General features: G+C 42.9%; 1 protein-coding gene across 1 annotated transcript in view; it reads left to right on the top strand.

The window, feature by feature from the left end:
* The first annotated feature begins 9,816 nt into the window (after nt 1-9,816).
* The window catches only part of TCERG1L (transcription elongation regulator 1 like), a 390,196-nt gene continuing 376,087 nt past the window's right edge, over nt 9,817-23,925 (top strand). Inside the window, exon 1 of the mRNA XM_077455545.1 lies at nt 9,817-10,279. Within this exon, the coding sequence (XP_077311671.1) occupies nt 10,010-10,279 (270 nt within the window). The 5' untranslated portion in view covers nt 9,817-10,009. The remainder of the gene's footprint in view (nt 10,280-23,925) is intronic.

Here is a 23,925-nt window from a genome sequence, read left to right as displayed (position 1 = left end):
TCTGTCTCCTTGTGGTACTCTGCTCCAGAAGCTCCATACAGAAACTCACCAAACTGATAGTGCCTTTTATAATCTTGCTGAATTAAAGTGGTACTAAAGTCTAAATGTTTTTTACCTTAAAGCGGAGTTCCAACCATAAAATCAACTTTGCATTCATCAGCAAAAACATTTGGAAATAATTTTATTTTTTTACTCACCCCTTAAGCACTGTTGCTATGGGGTCCTTTGTATTCTGGCACTTACTCTGCATGGCGCCTGACGTCCTTTGCCTGTGCTCGCTAGTACTCCTGGGCGATGCTTGTCATCATTTTCCAGGAGTCAGTGGGCAGCGCAAAGGGCTTAGTTGTCATCACAATGGGGTGGGCAGTTCCAATGGCGCCGCCCAATTGTGATGGCAATGTCAGAAGTGTGCGGAGCTGCGAGCCGTACCTCCTGTGCATGCGTGAGAACAAGTGGTGCATGCTGGTTGCTCAGCTGCACCTGATCCCAGAAGATAGTGCTTGTGGGCTTTACATGCCCACAAGCACTATGGAAATTGCCAGGAAAGAAGAATATAAGATATCTTCCTCTATGAAATCGGCAATGGAGCGGCGATTCAGCACAGAAACGTGAGTGCTAAAAATAAGATTTTGAAACAAACACATTCATCCTAAAAAAAAAAAATAACAATGGGAACTCCGCTTTAATGCATTTTTTGCATCATGAGCTCCCATAGGGTGGGTGGGCTGACTGCCAGCACTAGGGATGAGCTTCGTGTTCGAGTCGAACGTACGTTCGACTCGAACATTGGCTTTTCGTCCGTTCGGCGAAATCCGAACTCTTGGTCCGTTCGCGTCAAAATTCGTGTGGCGCTCACGGCCCACAATGCACTGCGATGGCGCAGTGCATTGCTGGCTCATGATTGGCCAAGCATGCACTGTGACCCCGCATGCTTGGCCAATCGCAGCGCCAGCAGCAAGGAGAGCCATGATTGGCCACAGGCAGGATGCCTGTGGCCAATCATAGCTCAGGCTGTGTAGTGCACGCCCCACACTATATAAGGCCGCCATTGAGGCGGCCTCGTGTAGTGTGTTGGCATCTGAAGCAGTGGGTGTTCTGTGTACCTTCAACACAGTACACACCAATCGTTTTTGGCTGATTTCCTATCTTGCTCTTGTGTAGTGGTTATTGTCTGTGCCCTGACCGCAGTATACACCACTATATTCACCTCACCTATATAGCTAGTGATCTATCTTTAATAATAGAGCTTGCAGTCAGTAGTGTTAGGAGATAGTGCGTGCTGTCTGCGTGCTCTGTACCCAGTACATACCGCTATAATCCACCTACATAGCTCTTCTGTATTTGAGCCCACTTGCCATCTGCAGGAGTTATTGGAAGTTGTGTGTGCCTCCAGCACAGCACAGTATACATCTGTATATACCCCTTTATCTCTGCTGTTTTCTGGTTATTGTCTGCGTGCCCTGACCGCAGTATACACCGCGATATTCACCTCACCTATATAGCTAGTGATCTATCTTTAATAATAGAGCTTGCAGTCAGTAGTGTTAGGAGATAGTGCGTGCTGTCTGCGTGCTCTGTACCCAGTACATACCGCTATAATCCACCTACATAGCTCTTCTCTATTTGAGCCCACTTGCCATCTGCAGGAGTTATTGGAAGTTGTGTGTACCTCCAGCACAGCACAGTATACATCTGTATATACCCCTTTATCTCTGCTGTTTTCTGGTTATTGTCTGCGTGCCCTGACCGCAGTATACACCGCGATATTCACCTCAGCCTAAGGCCCAATTTTTCTGCCCCTGTTTAACAGGGGCGTTTAAGTACAATTTTTGATGCAATGCTTTGCAGCAGGGCTAATTCCAGCAAAAAAACTAGAGTATATGGAAGAGGTTGCAGTGTGGTGGCACCAGCAGCAGTGCCTAAGGCCAAATTTTTCTGCCCCTGTTTAACAGGGACATGTAATTACAATTCTTGATATAATATTTCACAGGAGGGCCCCTTACTGTGCCCACCCAGCGTAACTGTGAGGACTTATAGTGTTGTGGCACCAGCACCACAACCACCAAAGGTCAATTTTTCTACCACTGTTCAACAATGGCATGTAATTACAATTCTTGATATAATCGTTCACAGCAGGGCGCTCCAGCGCCCACCAAGAGTCACTTTGAGGGCTTACAATGTTGTGGCAAAACCAACACCTTGTTCCGCCATTTCTGCAGAGCATATAGGGCAGGCCCCTACTTTCAAACATCCAACTTACAAACATCTCCTACTTGCAAACGCAAGGAGACAGCAGCAAGTGAGATGAAAAAAGATGGACGACAAAACAAATTATACAGGGGTGATAACCCTTCCCTATGTTTTCCAAAAAGCTTAAAAATAGTTTTTTTGACTGGAGCTACACTTTAAAAATGTACCAGTTGAAAATTACAAACAGATTCAACTTAACACAACAAACCTACACAGTCCCTGTCTTGTTTGCACTGCCTGTATACTGCTGTTCTGAGTATATAGGGCCTGGGGGCCACACGCATTTCCTTTTTTTAATATGGGTACAGGGTTCCCCTTAATATGCGTACAAGACCCAAATAGGCTGGTAATGGGCAGGGAGGGCTACCCATGCCATTTTTCTCAATGATTTTCAACCATATTGCAGGAACCAGATATAACATTAAAACCGCAAGCAGTTTTAAATGGTGTTATTTCCGTTTAATGTCATTTTGTGCAGGGACTGTTCTAAACACGGGAAACACGTGGCACTTCACAGGCATACTACAGACACCCCCCCAGGCACCATATTTAAAGGAATATTTCACTTTTTTTTTCACTTTCATTGTCAGTAAAATCAGTGCTCCCGCCAAAACGGCCATTTTTAAAAACATTTTAGGCATTGACCCATGTCCCCTGGGGCAGGAGGCAGGTCCCCAAACCCTTTTTAGGACAGTATCTTGCATATTAGCCATTAAAATTAGCACTTTCCATTTCGAACGTTCGAGTCCCATAGACTTCAATGGGGTTCTAACGTTCGTAATGAACGTGGGGTCCGTTCGAAAGTTCTGGTACGAACCGAACCGGGGGGTGTTCGGCTCATCCCTAGCCAGCACCATAACAACTAATGGCTCTGTGATGGGGCAACTGCGTAGTTGGGTGGCTATGTGGTTGGGAGAGTGGGTGATTGAGGGGTCTGGATGATTGGGGGGTTCTGTGATGGGGGACTGTGTGATGATAGGATATGACTATGATGTAATGGGGAGGCTCTGATGTGATGTGGGAACTCGTGTATTGGAGCAACTCTGATGTGATGATCGGCTCTTATGTACAATGGATATAAAAAGTCTACACACCCCTGGTAAAATGTCAGGTTTCTGTGATGTAAAAAAAATGAGACAAAAGATGCATAATTTCAGAACTTTTTCCACCTTTAATGTTACCTATAAACTGTACAACTCAATTGAAAAACAAACTGAAATCTTCAGGGAGGGAAGTAAAAATAAATAAATAATGTGGTTGCATAAGTGTGCACACCCTCTAATAACTGGGGATGTAGCTGTGTTCAGAATTAAGCAATCACATTCAAACTCATGTTAAATAGGAATCAGTACACACCTGCCACCATTTAAAGTGCCTCTTATTAACCTCAAATAAAGTTCAACCAAAGTCCAGCTGTTCTAGTAGGTCTTCCTGACATTTTCTAAGGCCGCGTACACACGCGCGGACTGTTCGCCCAACCTTGTTTGGCAAACAGTTTCGGCAAACAGTCCGCTCAAAATTTGCATGAGCGGACTTGCCCACACACGAGCGGACTGTTTCAGCGAACTGTTTGCCAAACAGTTGGCTCAACTTTTGAAATGAACGGACTCGCCCACGTAAGGAGGAGGCAAATCCGCCCATTTCGAGCGCGTGTACAGGTAGGCGGGGCCCGCGAGGGAGACGTCGCGGGCTCCGCCGCCTGGAATGGGCTTAAAGGGGAACCCCAACGCCGAAAAAAATCGGCGTGGGGGTTCCCCCAAAGTCCACACCAGACCCTTGTCCGAGCACGCTACCCGGCCGGCCAGGAAAGGGGGGCGAGCGAGCGCGCCCCCCTCCTGAGCCGTACCAGGCCGCGTGCCCTCAACATGGGGGGGTGCCTTGGGGAAGGGGGGGCCGCGCGGCCCCCCCACCCCAAAGCACCTTGTCCCCATGTTGATGAGGACAAGGGCCTCTTCCCGACAACCCTGGCCGTTGGTTGTCGGGGTCTGCGGGCGGGGGGCTTATCGGAATCCGGGAGCCCCCTTTAAGAAGGGGGCCCCCGGATACCGGCCCCCCACCCTATGTGAATGAGTATGGGGTACAATGTACCCCTACCCATTCACCTGTGAAATAAAGTACAAAAAAAAAACACAACACAGGGGAAAAAATATTTTATTGCACAGCTCCGGGGGTCTTCCGTCTTCGGGGGTCTTCTCGCCGGACTCCTCCGCTATCTGTGTGTAGCTCTTTTACTAGCGGAGGAGTCCGGCTTTCTTCCTCCCCGCCGCCGGCCTCTTCTCCCGACTTCGGGGGTCTTGTCCCCCTCTTCGGTTCTTCTGCCGGGCCACCGCGCCTTCTTGTAGCTCTTTTGCAGGCGGTGGCCCGGTCTTCTGTCGCCGCTGCCTTCCATTCTTCTGTCTGCTCCCGGATTCCGATAAGCCCCCCGCCCGCAGACCCCGACAACCAACGGCCAGGGTTGTCGGGAAGAGGCCCTTGTCCTCATCAACATGGGGACAAGGTGCTTTGGGGTGGGGGGGCCGCGCGGCCCCCCCTTCCCCAAGGCACCCCCCCATGTTGAGGGCATGCGGCCTGGTACGGCTCAGGAGGGGGGGTGCGCTCGCTCGCCCCCCTTTCCTGGCCGGCCGGGTAGCGTGCTCGGACAAGGGTCTGGTGTGGACTTTGGGGGAACCCCCACGCCGATTTTTTTCGGCGTTGGGGTTCCCCTTTAAGCCCATTCCAGGCGGCGGAGCCCGCGACGTCTCCTTCGCGGGCCCCGCCTACCTGTACACGCGCTCCAAATGGGCGGACTTTCCGAGCGGGAACAGTCCGCTCATTTCGAAAGTACAGCGGACAGGCCCACACACGGGCGGACTGTTCGCTCAAACACAGTTTCAGCGGACAGTTTTTCGGAATTTCCGAAAGACTTTGTCCGTCCAACTGTCCGCTGAAACTGTCCGCTGAAAGCCCACACACGAGCGGACTGTCCGCCCAAACACTGTTCAGCGGACAAGGTTGGGCGAACAGTCCGCCCGTGTGTACGCGGCCTTAGTCGCATCCTTCAGCAAAAGCCATGGTCCGCAGAGACCTTCAAAAGCAGAGAGGAGGGTACGAAAGAATTTCCAAGGCATTGGATATACCATGGAACACAGTGAAGACCGTCACCATCAAGTGGAGAAAATATGGCACAACAGACATTACCAAGAACTGGACATCCCTCCAAAATTGATGAAAAGACAAGAAGAAAATTGGTCAGGGAGGCTGCCAAGAGGCCTACAGCAACATTAAAGGAGCTTCAGGAATATCTGGTAAGTACTGGCTGTGTGGTACATGTGACAACCATCTCCCATATTCTTCATATGTCTGGGCTATGGGGTAAAGAAAAATCTGTAAATTCGAAGAAAATTTGAATTTGAATTTAACTAAACAAAATAACTAGAATAATGAATCAAAACAAAATTAATCAATTTTTGTCGACCTGCACATGTCTACTGTACACACGATCAAAAAATCTTACAAAAAATACGATTTCAGAGCAATCGTACGACAATCGGATCGTTAGTACAGAGCTTTTCGAGAGTCCGATCGGGACAGTTCATCCAATATTATTTGATTGTTTTTTTCGGATGATGCCAGATCGTACGATTTTCATTTAATTGGTACAGTTGTCGTTCGAAAATGTAATACAAATGCACTACCACACAATACATCACTTCCGAATTTTTATTCGAGAATTTTCATGACTTTAGCAAATGCTTCAGGTTCGATCTGAGATTAGCATGCAAGAAAAAAAACGGACGATCATTCGATCAGATAATCTGATTGTGTGTACCAGGCATTATTATTTTAGAGGACATTTTCTATCACATTGCTGAATGTGATGCACTATCCATTTAGCACTTTGCACTTCATGAATTATGACACAACATTATTTATTTATTTTTTGAATATTGTATTCTTTTGTCATCACATTCTTTTAATAAGCTGAATAGCTATAGGTAGAAGTTTATTATTATTATTATTAATAATAATTAAAAAAAAAAAATATATATATATATATATATATATATATATATATATATATATATATATATATATATATATATATATATATATATATATATATATATTTATTATACAAACATTTTTTTTCCACATTATACAAAATATCCATACATTTATTCATAGCAAAATCTTTCCTCTGTACCATGTAAACCCTCCCTCTTCTCCTCCCCCTTCCTCTCCCGCCCCTTGTTCTTCTATATTTCTCTTTCTTCTTCCCCTCATCCATCTACTTAGTCTATTTAGCTTCTGTTCCTCAAATCAGTATATCTTCTTGTACTGTAGCTCTTCCATAATATGTATTAATCCAGTCTCCCAATGTTGGGCCTTCTGGGTTTAACCAATATATTGGGATTAAACTTTTTGCAACATTTATCAGATGGGCTATCACAGTTTTTTTATATTCTTTGATTGTTAATTTAGTACTATGCAATAAATAGTTTTCTTGACTTTTAGGCATTTTTATTCCGGTTATCTCCTGAATCATTTGGATATTCTCCTGCCAAAATTCCCACCAAACATGTACCATTGTTCCTCTTGACCCACATCCCCTCCAGCATAATGGTTATTTTTCTGGCTGGAATTTGTGTATTTTGGTGAATGTTAAAAACCTTTACAACCACGTTTTGCTACAGGTAAGCCTATAGTAAGGTTTACCTGTTGCTACACTGGATATCTCCTAAACCTGCACGGTTTAGGAGATATCCTCTGTATTTGCATGTGCCAATGTCATCGGCATATGCGCATTGAGGCAAACTGAAGCAACGGCACGTACCGGAGCTGGAAGAAACTCCGGGAGCGATGTCAGTCACCGGGGCGGTGCATGAGGACCACTGCGGGGGCTTCGATCTCAGCTATGTATACTAGCTCATTATGCCTTTCTCTTGCAGGTGTTTTTAGTTTGTTTATTTTCATATTGTATTAATATCTATTTCTGTTCCTTCTCCCAATTTCAATATTTTTCCCTTTTCTTGTTCACTCCATTTTACGCCGAGCTCCACTTCCCATCATTCCAAAACAAAGGTGGAACTACTGGCTCTAGCTTTCCGCTAATAATCTTATAAATCTGAAAAGTACAGTGCTTGGGCGCAATCTGCGAGCTAAGGATTTTTTTTCTAATGGCAATACATTTTTGTTTGACCTTAATGGTTGAGGTAATGTCTCTATAAAGTGTGCTAATTGTCTATAGCTCAGCTCATTAATTGATAGAATATCCTTCTTGTGTCTTAGAAGTGGTAGAAGTCTATTATAATAGCACCCCCTTACACATTTTTTTTTTCACTTATCATAGTATAGGTCACCTACACCGGTGTCTCTCAACTCCAGTCCTCAAGGCACTCCAACAGGTCATGTTTTCAGGATTTCGGAAACGGCTGTGGTAATTACTAAGGCAGTTACATATATAGTTAGATAGTAGGTGAGGTTGAAAAAAGACACAAGTCCAACCTATGTGTGTGATTATATGTCAGTATTACATTGTATATCCCTGAATGTTGCAGGCGTTCAGATGCTTATCTAATAGTTTCTTGAAACTATCAATGCCCCCTGCCGAGACCACCGCCTGTGGAAGGGAATTCCACATCCTTGCCGCTCTTATAGTAAAGAACCCACTATGTAGTTTAAGGTTAAACCTCTTTTCTTCTAATTTTAATGAGTGGCCACGTGTCTTGTTAAACTCCCTTCCGTGAAAAAGTTTTATCCCTTTTCTGGGGTCACCAGTACGGTTTTTGTATATTGAAATCATATCCCCTCTCAAGTGTCTTTTCTCCAGAGAGAATAAGTTCAGTGCTCGCAACCTTTCCTCATAACTAATATCCTCCAGACCCTTTATTAGCTTTGTTGCCCTTCTTTGTACTCGCTCCACTTCCAGTACATCCTTCCTGAGGACTGGTGCCCAGAACTGGACAGCATACTCCAGGTGCGGCCGGACCAGAGTCTTGTAGAGCGGGAGAATTATCATTTTATCTCTGGAATGAATCCTCTTTTTAATGCATGCCAACATTCTGTTTGCGTGGTTAGCAGCAGCTTGGCATTGCATGCCATTGCTGAGCCTATCATCTACTAGGACCCCCAGGTCCTTTTCCATCCTAGATTCCCCCAGAGGTTCTCCCCCCCCCCCCCAGTATATAGATTGCATTCATATTTCTGCCACCCAAATGCATTATTTTACATTTGTGAAACTAATAAAATCCCCTGTGCAAAATCACGGAAAGCCTGAAGAGGACTGGAGTTGAGAAATACTGACCTACACTATTGAGGAACATCTTTTTCAGTATTTTTTTTATGTCACAGCGTTGAAACCTATAGGCGCGAGGTACCTTTAATGCTGCGTACACACGACCGCACTTTTCGACGGACTAGGTCCGACAGTCTTCCCGACGGACTTTCAGCGGAGGTCCGATGGACTTTCTGAATGAAACGGACTTGGCCACACACGACCGGACTAATGCCCTGTACACACAGTCGGACTTTCTGACGGAAAATGTGCAATTGGATCATGTTGTCGGAAAATCCGATCGTGTGTGGACTCCATCTGACTTTTTCCGTCTGAGTTTCCGGCACACAAAGTTTGAGAGCTGGCTTTAAAATTTTATGACAATAAAATCTGATCGTGTGTAGACAATTCCGACGGACAAAGTGCCAGGCATGCTCAGAATAAATTACGAGACGAAAGCTATTGGCTACTGCCCTCTTTATAGTCCCGTCGTACGTAACAACTTTGTGCAACCGTGTGTATGCTAGACAAGTTTGGACCAAAATCCGTCAGAAAAAATCAGACAGATTTTGTCATCCGAATGTCCGACCGTGTGTACAGGGCATTAGTCTGTTCGAAAGTCCGTTCGTTTTGAATGTGATGATGTAAACGGGACTAAACAAGGAAGTTTAACAGCCAGTAGCCAATAGCTGCGCTTGCGTTGTATTTGGTCCATCGGACCAGCACACAGGCGAATGGTTTTCCCGTTTTTTAGTTCATTGGACTTGAGTATGTCGGATAGATTTGAAACCTGCTTAATTTCTAGATCCGTCTGACTTTTGGGAAAAGAAAAGTCCACTGGAGCCCACACACGTTTGAATTGTCCGACGGATTCCGGTCCGCCAGACCAAGCCTGCCGGAAAGTCCGGTCGTGTGTAGGTGACATTAAACAAAAATCACCTTGAGATGTTGCAATACTTTTAAAGGGCACAGAGACTGGAAAAAAAAAAAGGTTGAGAAACACTGCACTCAGCTCTAAAGCAAAATTTCCTTTCGAAAGTGAACAGCCTGCTTGCCTTTAGTAAATGAACCCTACTGATTTCAACATTTTTGCAGAATTCTGACTTGCTCTTAGACTTCATTGCAACAAAAACTCTGGATCTCGCTCATTCCTTTCCTACTGCATTTCTTTTGGTCCTTCAGTACGGGATGATGGGAGACACTGAATCAGTAGGTATGATGTGCATGCAGGATAGCAGGGAGGGTGAGAGCTGTGCTAAGTGAGATGGGGAGGGAGGGGACTGGCTGCCTGGCTAGTGAGCAGTGAAGTCTTAGTACACAGTTCTCCTCTACACAGCAGAGAGGCATGCAGGACTCGCGCTGCTCTCCCTGGAATTTGGATGTTAGAGGCTCAGCCACTATTAGAGGATTCTGTTGCAGGATAGAGGGAAGCTTGCCGGCGTCCCTGGTCCAACCCCGTTCTGCGGGAGGCAAAATCCTAGTGCAGCTGGATATATAAGATGTAGGATGCTTCCCATTTCAAGAATCAAGCGACAGCCTTTTCTCTGGCCGGTGAACACTGAACCAGCTCCTTGGATGTGCATGATCCCAGATACACCTGGCGTCTTCCGGATAGGCGCCGTGCCCCCTCCGTTTATCCTGTCCTGCCCCCACCCATCACCTTTGCTGCAGGGGGTGCCTGCCTGGCAAGTCCCTTGTGACCCCTTCCTACCTTTGATGTCGGTGCCCACTGCACCAGAGCCGGCTGTGCACCAGTTCCCGTTGGCAAATGGGCAGGTAAACCCTTTCCGTCTTCATGTGCATGCTTTGCAGGCAAAACATTGAATTGAAAAACATAAAACCACATAAAAAAATAAAATAATAATCTGTAAAAAAAAAAGCATTCTTTTTAGAGTGGTGCCATGGGGGATTTAAAAAAAAAATAAAATAATGAAAGTTTTTGATTGCATTGTGGGTATCTTGCTCCTCATAAGGATAGAAACTCTAGGCTGATTCTCTTCTATTTGATCTTAAATAATTTGCAATGAGCTGCAAAGATGATGCATGAAAAAGGTATTTCTAAGATTTAAGAGTATCATTCATAGAACCATTGCAAGTTGAGATGAGTGTCAATATTTAAAAAATATATATATCATTTGTCGGTCTGTCGGTCCACTGGTGCACACGCACATCTGAGATGCGTTTGGCATGCGTCTGTGTTCAATGACTATGGGGGAATGACAAAGAGAGGGGGGGGACAAAAGTTGGGATTTTAAATGAAGCTCGTGGCTGCAAAAGAGTACAATGATTGTAAAGATATATATAAAAATATATATTGATATTTATTGACTGATTAACTTAGTAACATGGGTAATGCATCATGATAGTAATTAGCACGGTGCAATTTGATAAGTACAGTTAATGCCCTGTACACACGGTCGGACTTTAAGACGGAAAATGTGCGATCGGATTGTGTGGGCTCCATCTGACTTTTTCCGTCAGAATTTCCGACACGCAAAGTTTGAGAGCTGGCTTTAAGATTTTCCGACAACAAAATCCGATCGTTTAAATTCCAATCGTGTGTAGACAATTCCGACGGACAAAGTGCCACGCATGCTCAGAATAAATAGCCAGACGAAAGCTATTGGCTACTGGCCTCTTTAATTCCGACGTACGTGTTCTACGTCACCGCGTTCTGAACAATCGGATTTTCCGACAACTTTGTGCGACCGTGTGTATGCAAGACAAGTTTGGGCCAAAATCCGTCGGAAAAAATCCAACCGATTTTGTCGCCGGAATGTCCGATTGTGTGTACAGGGGCATAAGAGGTACAATATTGTGTAAATACAAGAATAGTAAGCAAAAATACACAACTGAATTCATTAACTTGTCACATAAAGTCCCAACACAATAAAAGTATATATTTTCTTATTGACTATGGGGGAATAAAGGCTTGGCTATTTATGACCTTAACTGATCGGAAAAACTTGTGTGTACATATTGAGCACCGTTTTGGGTCACTTGCCATAGGACATTGTTTTTTTTGGTAGTTCTCTCTGCCTTCAGGCAGCCAATCGGTTTAAAGTTTTTCTTTTTTTTCTTTTTTTTTTTTCTTTAAAGGTGATTGAATGTATGAAGCAACCAAAGTTCACCATAGGGCATAAAAGTGTTTAGTGAATCATCAATTTACTGCGATTTGAAACTCTCTATAATTGTAATATAGTCCTTAATTTATTTATTTTTATCAGTAAATCAGTATTTTTAGTGCAAGAAAAAAGATAATAACAGTTGTACAATTGTATAAGGGCCAGTTTACACCACGTGCAGTCCAGTGAGTTTTTTTTTTCTGCATCAAAAATGCATGAAAAGTAGGCAATATGGTTTTCAATGGCATAGTTCACACCAGTGCTTGAGTTCCTGTTCCAGAAAAAAAAATTAGAACATGCTGTATTTTTCCTGCACTGGACTGTACTGGAACGCTGTAAAATGCATCAAAAACGCACTGGAACACACCAAATTGCACCAAAAACACACTGGAACCCCACCTGGCCTTATTTAAGTTTAAGAAAAATTAGGGGGAAAAAATGCTCTGGGCTGCATCAAAACGCACCAACAACGCATCAAAAATGCACTGGACTGCATCTGGAACGCGTCAAAATCACGCATACAGAAAAGCATCCGGAACGCATCCAGACTGCATTTCTATGGTGTGATCTGGCCCTAAGAATAATGAAATTTGTGCAAATACTTAATTGCGATATAATAATGAGTGCATAAATTCGCCAAAGTAATTGTTAGGCAATAATCAATGTAATGTATAGTCCTTAAGGCAAAGCACAGTGTGCTGAATATCATTGTTTTCATTTAATTAATCCCATTGCCTTGTGAGTGTCATTCATTGTAGCTATATATATATATATATATATATATATATATATACATATCAATCATTTCCCCATTATTCATACTTATTTGATTATATTATAATATACATAATTTTAATAATAAAAAAAAAAAATATATATATATATATATATATATATATATATATATATATATATATATATATATATATATATATATATATATATATATATATATATATATATATATATATATATATATATAAATAATTATTTAAATGACTATTCTTTCTATACTCCACTGGCTCCTATTTAAAGGTATCATGGACCCAGTGTAATATATTGCAGTTTACCATCCCTTGTATGTTGTGGTAAGGTTTAAGAACTTTTTCAGCAAGTCCAGAAAATTCCCATTGATCCTGCTATAAATGCAGTGTCCTTGTGAGTTACTATGCACTGCCCCATAAATAAGGAGTTATCAGCTCTCACCAGTTCTCCTCTGTAAACTATAAAACACCTCCTCCTGATGTAAAGGAGATGAGGAGAGGGGACAATGTTTGCTGTCCAAGTCTGAAGAGCAGCCGTGAGAGACAATGCTCAGGCATGAAGTGTGTTACTATTAGGATAATAATGTAGAAACAGCCTTAAAAATGAAAACAAATGCAGCCTCCAGATCTTAGGACTAGTAAAGCTGCTATATATTACATTTTTAATCTTAGGTCTAGATACACTTTGATAAAATATGAAGCCTTCCTGCTTAATATCTGTTTGCATTTGAAACATACATTTTAGAGAAATTACTGTATGCTGCAATTCTCTGCCTTCTTTTTTTTTTTTTTTTTTTTCGGTGTTCTCAAATATTTAAAGGAAACCTCTATTGAGAAAAATGAGGGTTGACGTTGCAAATGCAAAGTTCTGGATTCATAGTTGGCATGTTTGTTCCGGGTCGGGGACTCAGAAAGTATTTGAAGCCAATGGATCAGCATGACAGCCAGGTTGCCCGCCTGCTTTGCAGCCCCTGTATTTTTGGTGGTACGTGTTTCTTCTAGCTGCTTTGGTTAACTGCTTATAGAAAAGGGTGTCATACTGGAAAGGTACCACTAGGGGCTCCCATTGCCAAATAATCCTTTTGTACATTTAACACAAGTTATGGTCACGTAAACAAATTATCATTATTATTATACAGGATTTATATAGCGCCAACAGTCTGAGTAGCGTTTTACAAAGTAGAGGAGACAGTACGCTTACAATACAATTTGATAAGAGGAGTTAGAAGGCTACAGATTATTATTTTTTGTTTCCTCTAACAAGATACTTATTAAGGATGAAAGCTGCAGAAGATACAAGATTATTTCAATCTGCTTTCAAGCTAAACCAATGATTTTCTTGATTTGCAAAGTCCAATTCTTCCATTATTTTTACACATTTAAAGGTATTACTTGCAGGACAATGACGTAATATAGATCTACGGTCACTTAAATAAAGGCTCCTATAATAATTGTGAAACCCCCCCCCTTTAGTTTTTCCCAGAAGGTTTCAGCTTTGAAAAATCATCTGCCTGAATACATGCTGCATTATACACTTTTGGAACCCAAGTCACCAAAGACATTTCTTGATGCTTCAGTTTTGTGTGGATGCCAGCGGGTCACTTCAGCACTGAAATATCTTCATCTGGGATTACAGCCCCATCCACTTGGCATTGGCACTGTCAAAGGGTCCCACTCTGCTGGTGGGAGTTTGCATTCATTTAATCGTATTGTGAATGAACTAGGGAGGCTCAGATTCATCCTGCTGCAGCAGGAGAAATGAGACTGTATGTCAAAACTGAGAAGTCTGGAAGGTGGAGCTTGCCACTGTCCACAAAATACTTGAAAGGGAAGTCCATCCAAAATTGGCATTTTAGTTATATGTAAAGCCAGGTTGGTTTACTCCATCTCTGACTGATTATAAGTCATGGATTTGAATAAGCGGATTCTCCCTGCCATCATTTCTGACTTCCTTCCCATTTACCTGGGAATTTGTGGTGTGCTCACATTTTCTATTTTTTATATATATATATATATATATATATATATATGGACGAACTTCTGACGGGACATTTCGCGAACGCGAACAGCGAACGTGGCCAAAACGTGCCGAACCTTAAAAACCTCCAGGTCATATTTTCAGCCACAAAATACTTACTAGCTGTGCACACATAGTCCCACAACATGGACACTGACATAACAAGAGTGTTAAGTGAATCTGGGATCGACAACGACAAGCATTCTTTTTTTATCTGTGAAATTTTGACAATTCAGGAGCGCATGAAGGCTATGGAGGAGAGGCAAGGTCAGGGCACCGCAGTCCTGTGCCAGTGTCCCAGTGTGCCAACCTGTACTTGAGATCCTCCTTCTGCCCAGCCCTTACCCCCACCTATGCATGGCTCCGCTTGCGGTGGTCCAGAGGTGCCAGTCAGTCCAGTGCTGATCCTCAGCCATGGTACTGGCACTGCCTGCTGATTGGCTTCTCCGCTGCTATCTCCCTCAGTGTCTGAAACCAGCACCGCGATAGAGACTGAGCACTGACACCAGCACCGTGATAGAGAGCACTGCCACCAGCACCGTGATAGAGTGCACTGACACCAGCACCATGATATAGTGCACTGACACCAGCACCGTGATATAGAGCACTGACACCTGCACCGTGATAGAGAGCACTGCCACCAGCACCGTGATAGAGAGCACTGACACCAGCACCGTGATAGAGAGCACTGACACCAGCACCGTGATAGAGAGCACTGACACCAGCACCGAGATAGAGAGCACGGACACCAGCACCGTGATAGAGAGCACAGACACCAGCACCATGATAGAGAGTACTGACACCAGCACCGTGAGAGCACTGACACCAGTACAGAGATAGAGAGCACTGACACCACACCAGCACCGAGTAGCCAGTGATTTGCAGACTGTCCCTGCTCCAAACACCAAACTGTCCCTCCCTACACTGATAAAAGACAGCTGCAGAATCGGTCAGCACTCAGCAGCACAGCAGTGCACCATAATATACTTTCTATATTTGAAAGAAAGTATATTATAAGTGTATTACAACCCTATATACTGTACACCTATACCGGTCCTTAAAAGGACTTTTGTGGACCTAATAGTAATAGCTAGTGATTAAACTGACTGTCCCTGCTCCACACAGCATCCTTTCCCTACACTGACAAAAGACAGAATGTAAAATGGCCACCAGATCAGGTCTATTTATAAGGTAGGGGGAATGTCCAATTGTCCATGTGCTGAAATGTCTCAATTGGCTGTCCTGTACCCCATGATGGATGTGTCATCATTGGGTCAAAGTTCTTCACAATGTAAACGCATAATTTGTTCCAGAAACATGCCTTTAATCCAAAGCACTTGTATATCAAAGCAAATTTCCCCATAAGAAAACTCAGATTATTCGTTCCACAACCATTTATTCATAGGTCCTTCAGTTTATAGTCCTTATAAAAAGATTACAGCAATGTGATGTGGTTGTGTAACCATAAAATGTCCATCCACAAATGGAAGCCTCCACAAGGGGATTAGAAGCAAAATCCATCAGGAGCTACAGAGTATGAAATATACAAGTAGCGTCATGTCACAACTGCCTATAAAAGAGAAGAGAGGCACCTCTAAGTGTAGCAATATGGTTACAGTTAATGAAGGTACAACATTTAGCAAGTCACATGGTTGATGATTAAAAGAAGCAAATCTAATTATGCAGGCATCCGGGGTAAAGCTGTCCACATAGACCATCCACAGGACCACTGGCTCTCACGGCTGTCAGTCTGCAATTGTGACCGGGAAGACTACCCTGCAGTAAAGCCCTGCAATGGTGCCCAGATTGTCCAATATGCATTATCGCCTTGAGGTGTGGCAAAAAAGTAGGGCATGTCATGTTCAGCAGGAGATACTGTTTGCCAACACGCTGCAAAGAAGTGTCAGGGGCATGTGCGCTCCTGCTCCATCATAGCTGCTGGTTCCAGCATCTTGGTTTTGGCTATGGCTTGGCCATTTCTCCTTGTTTGTCTGCCCACCTGCAAGGTGATTAATGTGGTCATTCTCTGGGGGGGCGACCAAACCTGTTATAAGACAGTCAAGCATGCAGTCTCATGCTTGTGATAGAGTGTGATAATGTGTGCATTACCTGCTCTTTCCCTGTCTGTCTGTCCTGCTCTGCTAGATTGGATTTCCCTGTGCATGACCTTGGATCAGATAACGACTATTCTTTGAACTCTGCCTGCCTTTTACCTGGACTGTTATTGAAACACTCTGCCTGTGTGCCAAACCTCAAGTACGTGTTTGATTTGCTCAGTTCGTGCAGGCCCTAGCGCTGTAGCCAGGCACTATAGTAGTGTGTATAAGTCCTGGGGGCAACCAAGTACTGGTAGGCCTGCTTGCCTTATGGGAAAGGGGGCTGCTATAGGAGAAGAACACAGTAGCCAGCTATAGTGCCTGACCACCTGCCTTTGGGTTAAGCATGACAAGAAGTGAGTAGAGCTGTGGCACAACCCGCTGCAACCACATCTAATAAATTTGATTATGGCAAAATGAATGAACAATTAAATTGCTCTTTAAATAATCATGTGGGAGGCAGCATATATCCTCTAGTTTGCCTATTAACCATGGGCCAGCCACTGCTGACATAGCAATCTATCACAGACAGCTCAATGAAAAGTTAAATTCTGATTGGTCATTGCACATATGCACATATTCACTAACTTTTTCTCCCATATAGATTTGGTTACATTTATAAATTGGCGAATCTGGTCAAAGACTAGGCTGGGTACTATTTAAGTGTTGTATAAAAGTACTTATAGTAGTACAGTCATCCTCTTATGTTAGGATCCTCCATTTGAACATTAGAGATGAGCAAAATTGAAATTGTTTAATTTTCTCAAAATGTCAGCACAATTGGGACATTTAGTTGAACCTTCATTTTGATATGGTGCATTGAAGTGTAGGGGGAGGAAGGTGACATTAAGCCTTTCTTGCCCAACCAGGGGTCTCTTATAACAGTTATGAACATCTGGGGTGTTAGAAGGAACAGTGGCCACATGATCCAGAGGCCAGTCCAGCTGGCTACCGACCTTTAGCCCAGACCTAAAGCTGTCTTTGACAGCTTGGTCCTTAGACTGGGAGCAAGGGAATTGAGTTTGCTCTCAGCACATACACACCAGCAACCCAGCAATGCATATGTGTGGTCTATGGGTATTGAAGGCCAACCTTTTTTCTCTTGCATATACAATATATGTTCAGTGGTCGTTAAGGTGTTTTTGGAGATGTGCGAGGGTAAAATGTGCTTTGAATGGCTTCTGAGGGGTTGTACAAACTCCTTTCAGTTATCCTGGACTTGCTGTTATTCCAAGAAATTGCTCCTAATTATCTACAAAATTTTGCTTTTTTTCAGTTAAAAAAACAATCAAATAAAAATAAGAGCAACGGTACAAAAAAACAAGGGAATAAAGACAAATACAAAGAATGCTTAATTAAATAAACTAAATTATCCTAAGTTCACCTCACCACAAAAAGGAATACAGGCATACCCTACTTTTAAGTACACAATGGGGTTTATTTACTAAAGCTGGAAAGTGCAAAATCCAACTCACATAGAAACCAATGAGCATCTAATCCCAGCTTGTTCAATTAAGCTTTGGTAATAAAACCTAGAAGCTCATTGGTTTCTATGTAGAAGTGAGTTGGATTTTGCACTTTCCAGCTTTAGTAAATAAACCTAATTGTGTACTTAAAAGTGGAGTATTCCTGTAGATGTTTCCAGAAAATGTCTTGTAAGTAATGACTGGAATTGAGCGTTTGACAAAATCATCAATTTCACAGCAAAAGTCAATTTTACCCAAATCATTCAACTCACCCTTATTCAAGAGATTTCTTCAAATCACTACTGTGCTAATTTTATAAAATTCACAAATTCACTTATCATTTTTAAAGCATGCTGGCCATTTTTTAGTTTGCTATACTGTAGCCAGTGAACTAGATATGAACAACAAAGAGACAAGATGTGGCAAGCCAGAATCTGATTACAACTTCTTAAAAATTAGATTCCTAAGCCAGTGTGCCCTAAACTAATTCCCAAAAGGTTGGTGGATAAATTGATTTGGGGATTAATAATAGGTTAGATGACAATACTGGGCTAATGGCTGATGTTTGATCATTGTGAGTTAAAAGCCATTTTCTGAAATTTTCCAGGATAATAAAGGAATTGTCATTAAAAACCAGTGAAAATGCTCTAAAATGAAATTCATGGTCAGCTATTGTTGCTATCAAAGTGTAATAAATAGTGATACACAAAACATTTAAGGCTTTACTCTGTACTCAGTCAATCGACAATGAGTAAATGTTCATCATGGCTTGCCTAGCCACTGTGAGGACCAATTTGATCTGATGTGTTCTTATCCAACCATGTCATTGAGGATTCTATGGATGCTTTCTCCTTTGTTCCCTCTGCTCTTTCTCCTGGATCTTGCTGCTCTTTGACTCCCAATGCTAGAGACCCCATTCTGTTCCACACACTGTAGGCCCCTCTCTTGAGTTCACATGCCTATATCAGCATCCTCCTTATAAATTCAGTTGTCCAAAATATAGGCCCAGGAATTTTAGACATAGCAGCCAATTTTAACAGGGGGGGGGGGGGGGGGAGCTGTTATGAAAAGACTTCCACTGTCTATGCAGATCTTCAGATCTTCCCTGATGGGATGAAATCGTTGGTGGGGCAGGAGAGCCGGGAGAGGAGATGCAGACATGTCCACATAGCGGGAGGTTATACCTGCCTCTGTGGAGCTCGGACATGCAGTCCGACAGTCCCAACCCAATGGGCAAATGCCCTGTGTGCCCTATGGCCAGTCCGGGCCTGGTCCTGCCCCCTACAAAGTCATGTCCAGGTATGCCTGCATGTCAGCTGACATCATCACCCAGCGTGTTTGGGCAAGCTTCTTTTTTTAATGGCACGGTTACATACCTGGTGGAGACTGAGCTGTAGAGGAGTTCCTCTTGCACCTCTTGTCCAACATCTCTAGGAGTGGTGACAGGAGGTTTAAGGACACAGTGTGGCACTAGTGCCAGTGTACTGGGCTGTGCCAAATGTTGGTTGCAGGATATAGATCACTGTGGACCACCCAACAAGAACCAGAGGCCAGAAAAACATGGTGATACTCGATCAGAAGACAGGAGCAAAGCTAGGAGGCAAGCCAATGCTTGTCAACAGCCAGACAGCAAGGTACAGGAATGTAAAGGCAGAGGCACAGTCAGGATACAAGCCAAACTTATTTCACTGCTATGCAGTCTGTTACAGGAGCATAAGGCAGGGACAGAGTCAGGATACAAACCAAGGTCACAACAGGTAGACAGGAGTCCAAAGACAGATTAAAGGCAAGCAAGGTCATGCATGGGAAGGCAAATGTAGCAAGTCAGAACAACTAGCTGAAGACCACTCAGCAAACTGTTCATGTCCCAATCCAGTTTAAATATGCCAGTTGGCACCAATGTTAGTGACGAACGTGCTTGTGTGCCTACATGCACACTGCTTAGTGTGCACTACCATGTTTCCTCGTATATGCCAATACACAAAGCACGCAATAGTCTCCCAAAACGTACTGGACTTTTCTTACAGGTATGTTGGCTGTTGTAGGCTTTGTTAGCTCAAGTGTGTGACACTTTTGGATTTGTGACTGACCTTGAAATCTCCATACCATGGCACCTGCTGTGTTACCTGACTACTTATTTGCTCCCTGTTTTGGTTTGGACATTCAGCTATGGTCAACTCCAGCAATGACTTGACACTCTTCTGGCACTGACTTCCCCCATTTGGCCTCTCAAGCTTTTGGCCATCCCAGGGACCATGCCCTGAGACTGACAACCGTACAAGTGTCATAAACCACCATTAGGGCTCTGGTGGAGAATAAGTACTAATTTATACTGCATCTTGGAACCTTGGCATGAGAATGGATTTATCCTGGTAGCCTTTGACTACCTTTCACCAACCTGGTATTCTTCTACCCTTTGTACTTTTTCTTATTATGTTTTTGGAATTCCTCTTTTTAAAGCCCATACATACAAGCAGCAAGGGAACCTATTGCTTGAGAACTTTGGATTGCCCTACCAAGAGTCAATATTCTTATTCTGCTTTTTATCTGCAAGAAATAAGCTTTTAGTCTGGGTGTGGTAGGGAAATCATTAGAATTCATACCAATACCTGTGAGACATCATATTGTAAACAGCAGATTTTATCTATATTGATTCTTTGTAGTTGTGTATCTCTGCTGCTACATTTCAAACTTTATTTTTAATAAAAATGATAATGTATGATCTGCTATAACCCCATATCAATCCATTTAGGTCCAGTTTACATCCAGTGAAACTCAGTGAAAGATTTGTTTTGATTGGTTGCTGTGTCACGCTATACTTTGTACATTACTATTGACCTTGCTGAATGAGCTGTGTACATACAGTATCTCACAAAAGTGAGTACACCCCTCACATTTTTCTAAATCTTTTATTATATCTAAGAAATAAGGAATGACACTTTGCTACAATGTAAAGTAGTGAGTGTACCGTTGTTTAACAGTGTAAATTTGCTGTCCCCTCAAAATAACTCAACACACAGCCATTAATGTCTAAACCACTGGCAACAAAAGTGAGTACACCCCTAAGTGAAAATATCCAAATTGGGCCCAAAGTGTCAATATATTGTGTGGCCACCATTATTTTCCAGCACTGCCTTAACCCTCTTGGGCATGGAGGCCACCAGAGCTTCACAGGTTGTCACTGGAGTCCTCTTTCACTCCTCCATGAGGACATCACGGAGCTGGTGGATGTTGGAGACCTTGTGCTCCTCCACCTTCCATTTGAGGATTCCCCACAGATGCTCAATAAGGTTTATGTCTGTAGACATGCTTGGCCAGGTTATCACGTTTACCCTCAGCTTCTTTAGCAAGGCAGTGGTCATCTTGGAGGTGTGTTTGGGATTGTTATCATGTTGAAATATTGTCCTGTGGCCCAGTCTCCGAAGGGAGATCATGCTCTGCTTCAGTATGTCACAGTTCATGTTGGCATTCATGGTTCCCTCAATGAACTGTAGCTCCCCAGTGTCGACAGCACTCATGCAGCCCTAGACCATGACACTCCCACCACCATGATTGACTGTAGATAAGACACACTTGTCTTTGTACTCCTCACCATGATGATAGTGCCCTGTTTCCCCGAAAATAAGATCTAGCGTGATTGTCGTTGATGGCTGCAAAATAAGCCCTACCCCCCCCAAATAAGCCCTACTCTGTTTCTGCGAAAACAAGCCCTACCCTGAAAATAAGACCTACAAGGACTTTAACTAGGGCTTATTTGGGGGGTAGAGCTTATATTGCAGCCATCACCGACACTCACGCTAGGTCTTTGTTTGGGGGAAACAGGGTAGTGGGGAATTCATTACTATAAAAAATGTATCATAAGGAATTTCCCACTACTATTATCATGTTTACATGTTACCAAGTTTGTTTGCTCTGGTTATACACGCTGCAGATCCAGTACAACATGTATCATGTTATTATTGTGTACATAATTTGTACTTCTTGGATGATGATTATTGTGACTGTTTTATATATATATAAAATCTAATTTCTTTACTGTTTTATGTGTGCCCAGATGTACTAAACAATCATTATTATTATATAATCATTGGGTTGTTCATTTAGTCATGTGCTTCATATAAAGTCCCACTTTCCCCCTCCTTATTTTATTTATCCTTGACCTGTCTGGTGTGTTCCTCAGCCTTCATGATGTTGTTTGTTCCCTAAGGTTCTCTAACAAACCTTTGAGTGTTTCTCAGAACAGTTGTATTTATACTGAGATTAAATAACACACAGATGGACTCTATTTACTAATTAGGTGACTTCTGAAGGCAATTGGTTCCACTAGATTTTAGTTGGGGGGTATCGGAATAAAGGGGGGCTGAATACACATGCACGCCACATTTTTTTTATTTATTTGTAAAACCTTTTGAAAACCATTTATCATTTTTCTTCCACTTTTGTGCCACAATTATGTGCTGCTTTGTGTTGGTCTATCACATAAAATACATTTACATTTTTTGGTTGTAACTTGACAACATGTGGACAATTTCAAGGGGTATGAATACTTTTTCAAGGCCTTGTACATTTTAGAAGAGCAGCTCCATATTTAAAAGCCCAGCATGATATTTTACTTGAAATTGCCATGAAAAATTCAGCACATTTTAGGGCTTGTAAATATCCCCCTTCTTCAGAGCTATGAACATAGAAAACCATGGCTATAACCAATGTCTTATCTAAAGCTATGTTATGCAAATATTCACCAATGAAAATAAGTGTATAAAAATAAGTTTAACCACTTCAGCTCCAGACCATTTTGCTGGTCAAAGACCAGACCACTTTTTGAGATTCGGCACTGCTTTGCTTTAACTGACAATTGCGCGGTCGTGCGACGTGACTCCCAAACAAAATTGGCGTCTTTTTTTCCCCTCATTTTAGGCCGATATGTATTCTTCTACATATTTTTGGTAAAAAAATCGCAATAAGCGATTATTGATTGGTTTGCGCAAAAGTTATAGCGTTTACAAAATAGGGGATAGTTTTATGGCATTTTTATTAATAATTTTTTTTTTTACTAGTAATGGCGGCGATCAGCGATTTTTTATTGTGACATTATGGTGGACACATCGGACATTTTTGATACATTTTTGGGACCATTGTCATTTATACAGCAATCACTGCTATATAAATGCAGTGATTCCTTTGTAAATGACACTGGCAGTGAAGGAGTTAACCAGTGGGTGTCAGTGTAGGGGTTAAGTGTTCCTAGGGGTGTGATACTAACTGTTGGGGGCTGGGCTTTCATTTAGTGAACACTGATCTCTGCTCCAATCACATGGAGCAGAGATCAGCGTCACTAGTTGCTAGGCAGAATGGTGAGATGCTGTTTACAACGGCATCTCCCCATTCAGCCGCCCTGTGACTCGCGGGGGTCCCGACCAGCACGCCGTCGGCGGCGCGCTCGCGATGGCACGGCGGCATTAGAATTGTACGCCAATATGCCTGCCCGTGCCATTCTGCCAACGTACATCGGCGTGCACTGGTCGGGAACCAGTTAAACAAACAGGGACTTTAGTGTTCAGGGCCCTAGGTGGAATTGTATATGCAGTCCTTTTTTTCTCAGAGAATAGGTGCAGGAACTCCTCCCTTCAGAGTCACCCCATTGACTCCGCCCCCTACCCACCTCCAAGCAACCATTCCTTGGTCCACCCCTTACCCCTTTAAAGAATACAGAACCAAGTATAATTTTTCGTGGTGCTAGGTATTTTGTATAGAATTTGTTAATGATAACAAGAAAGGCAGTAAAATAAATCTAGCAACAATGGACACTCCAGTGACAATAGATCCACCTTAGCAACAATTGGCTCCCAAAAGCCAGCATCAATAGACCCTCCAACAGCCAGGAACATTATACCCTAACCTCAACAGTTGATCCCTCCCAGCACTGATTGACCCCTGCAACATAAGACTAAACT

The sequence above is a fragment of the Lithobates pipiens genome, unplaced genomic scaffold (genome assembly GCF_037356315.1).
Source record: "Lithobates pipiens isolate NorthernLeopardFrog02 unplaced genomic scaffold, aLitPip1_a1.2 Scaffold_25, whole genome shotgun sequence".
NCBI lineage: Eukaryota > Metazoa > Chordata > Amphibia > Anura > Ranidae > Lithobates > Lithobates pipiens.
Note: the sequence above shows the minus strand (reverse complement) of the source record. Positions and strands in the feature narration are given on the sequence as shown.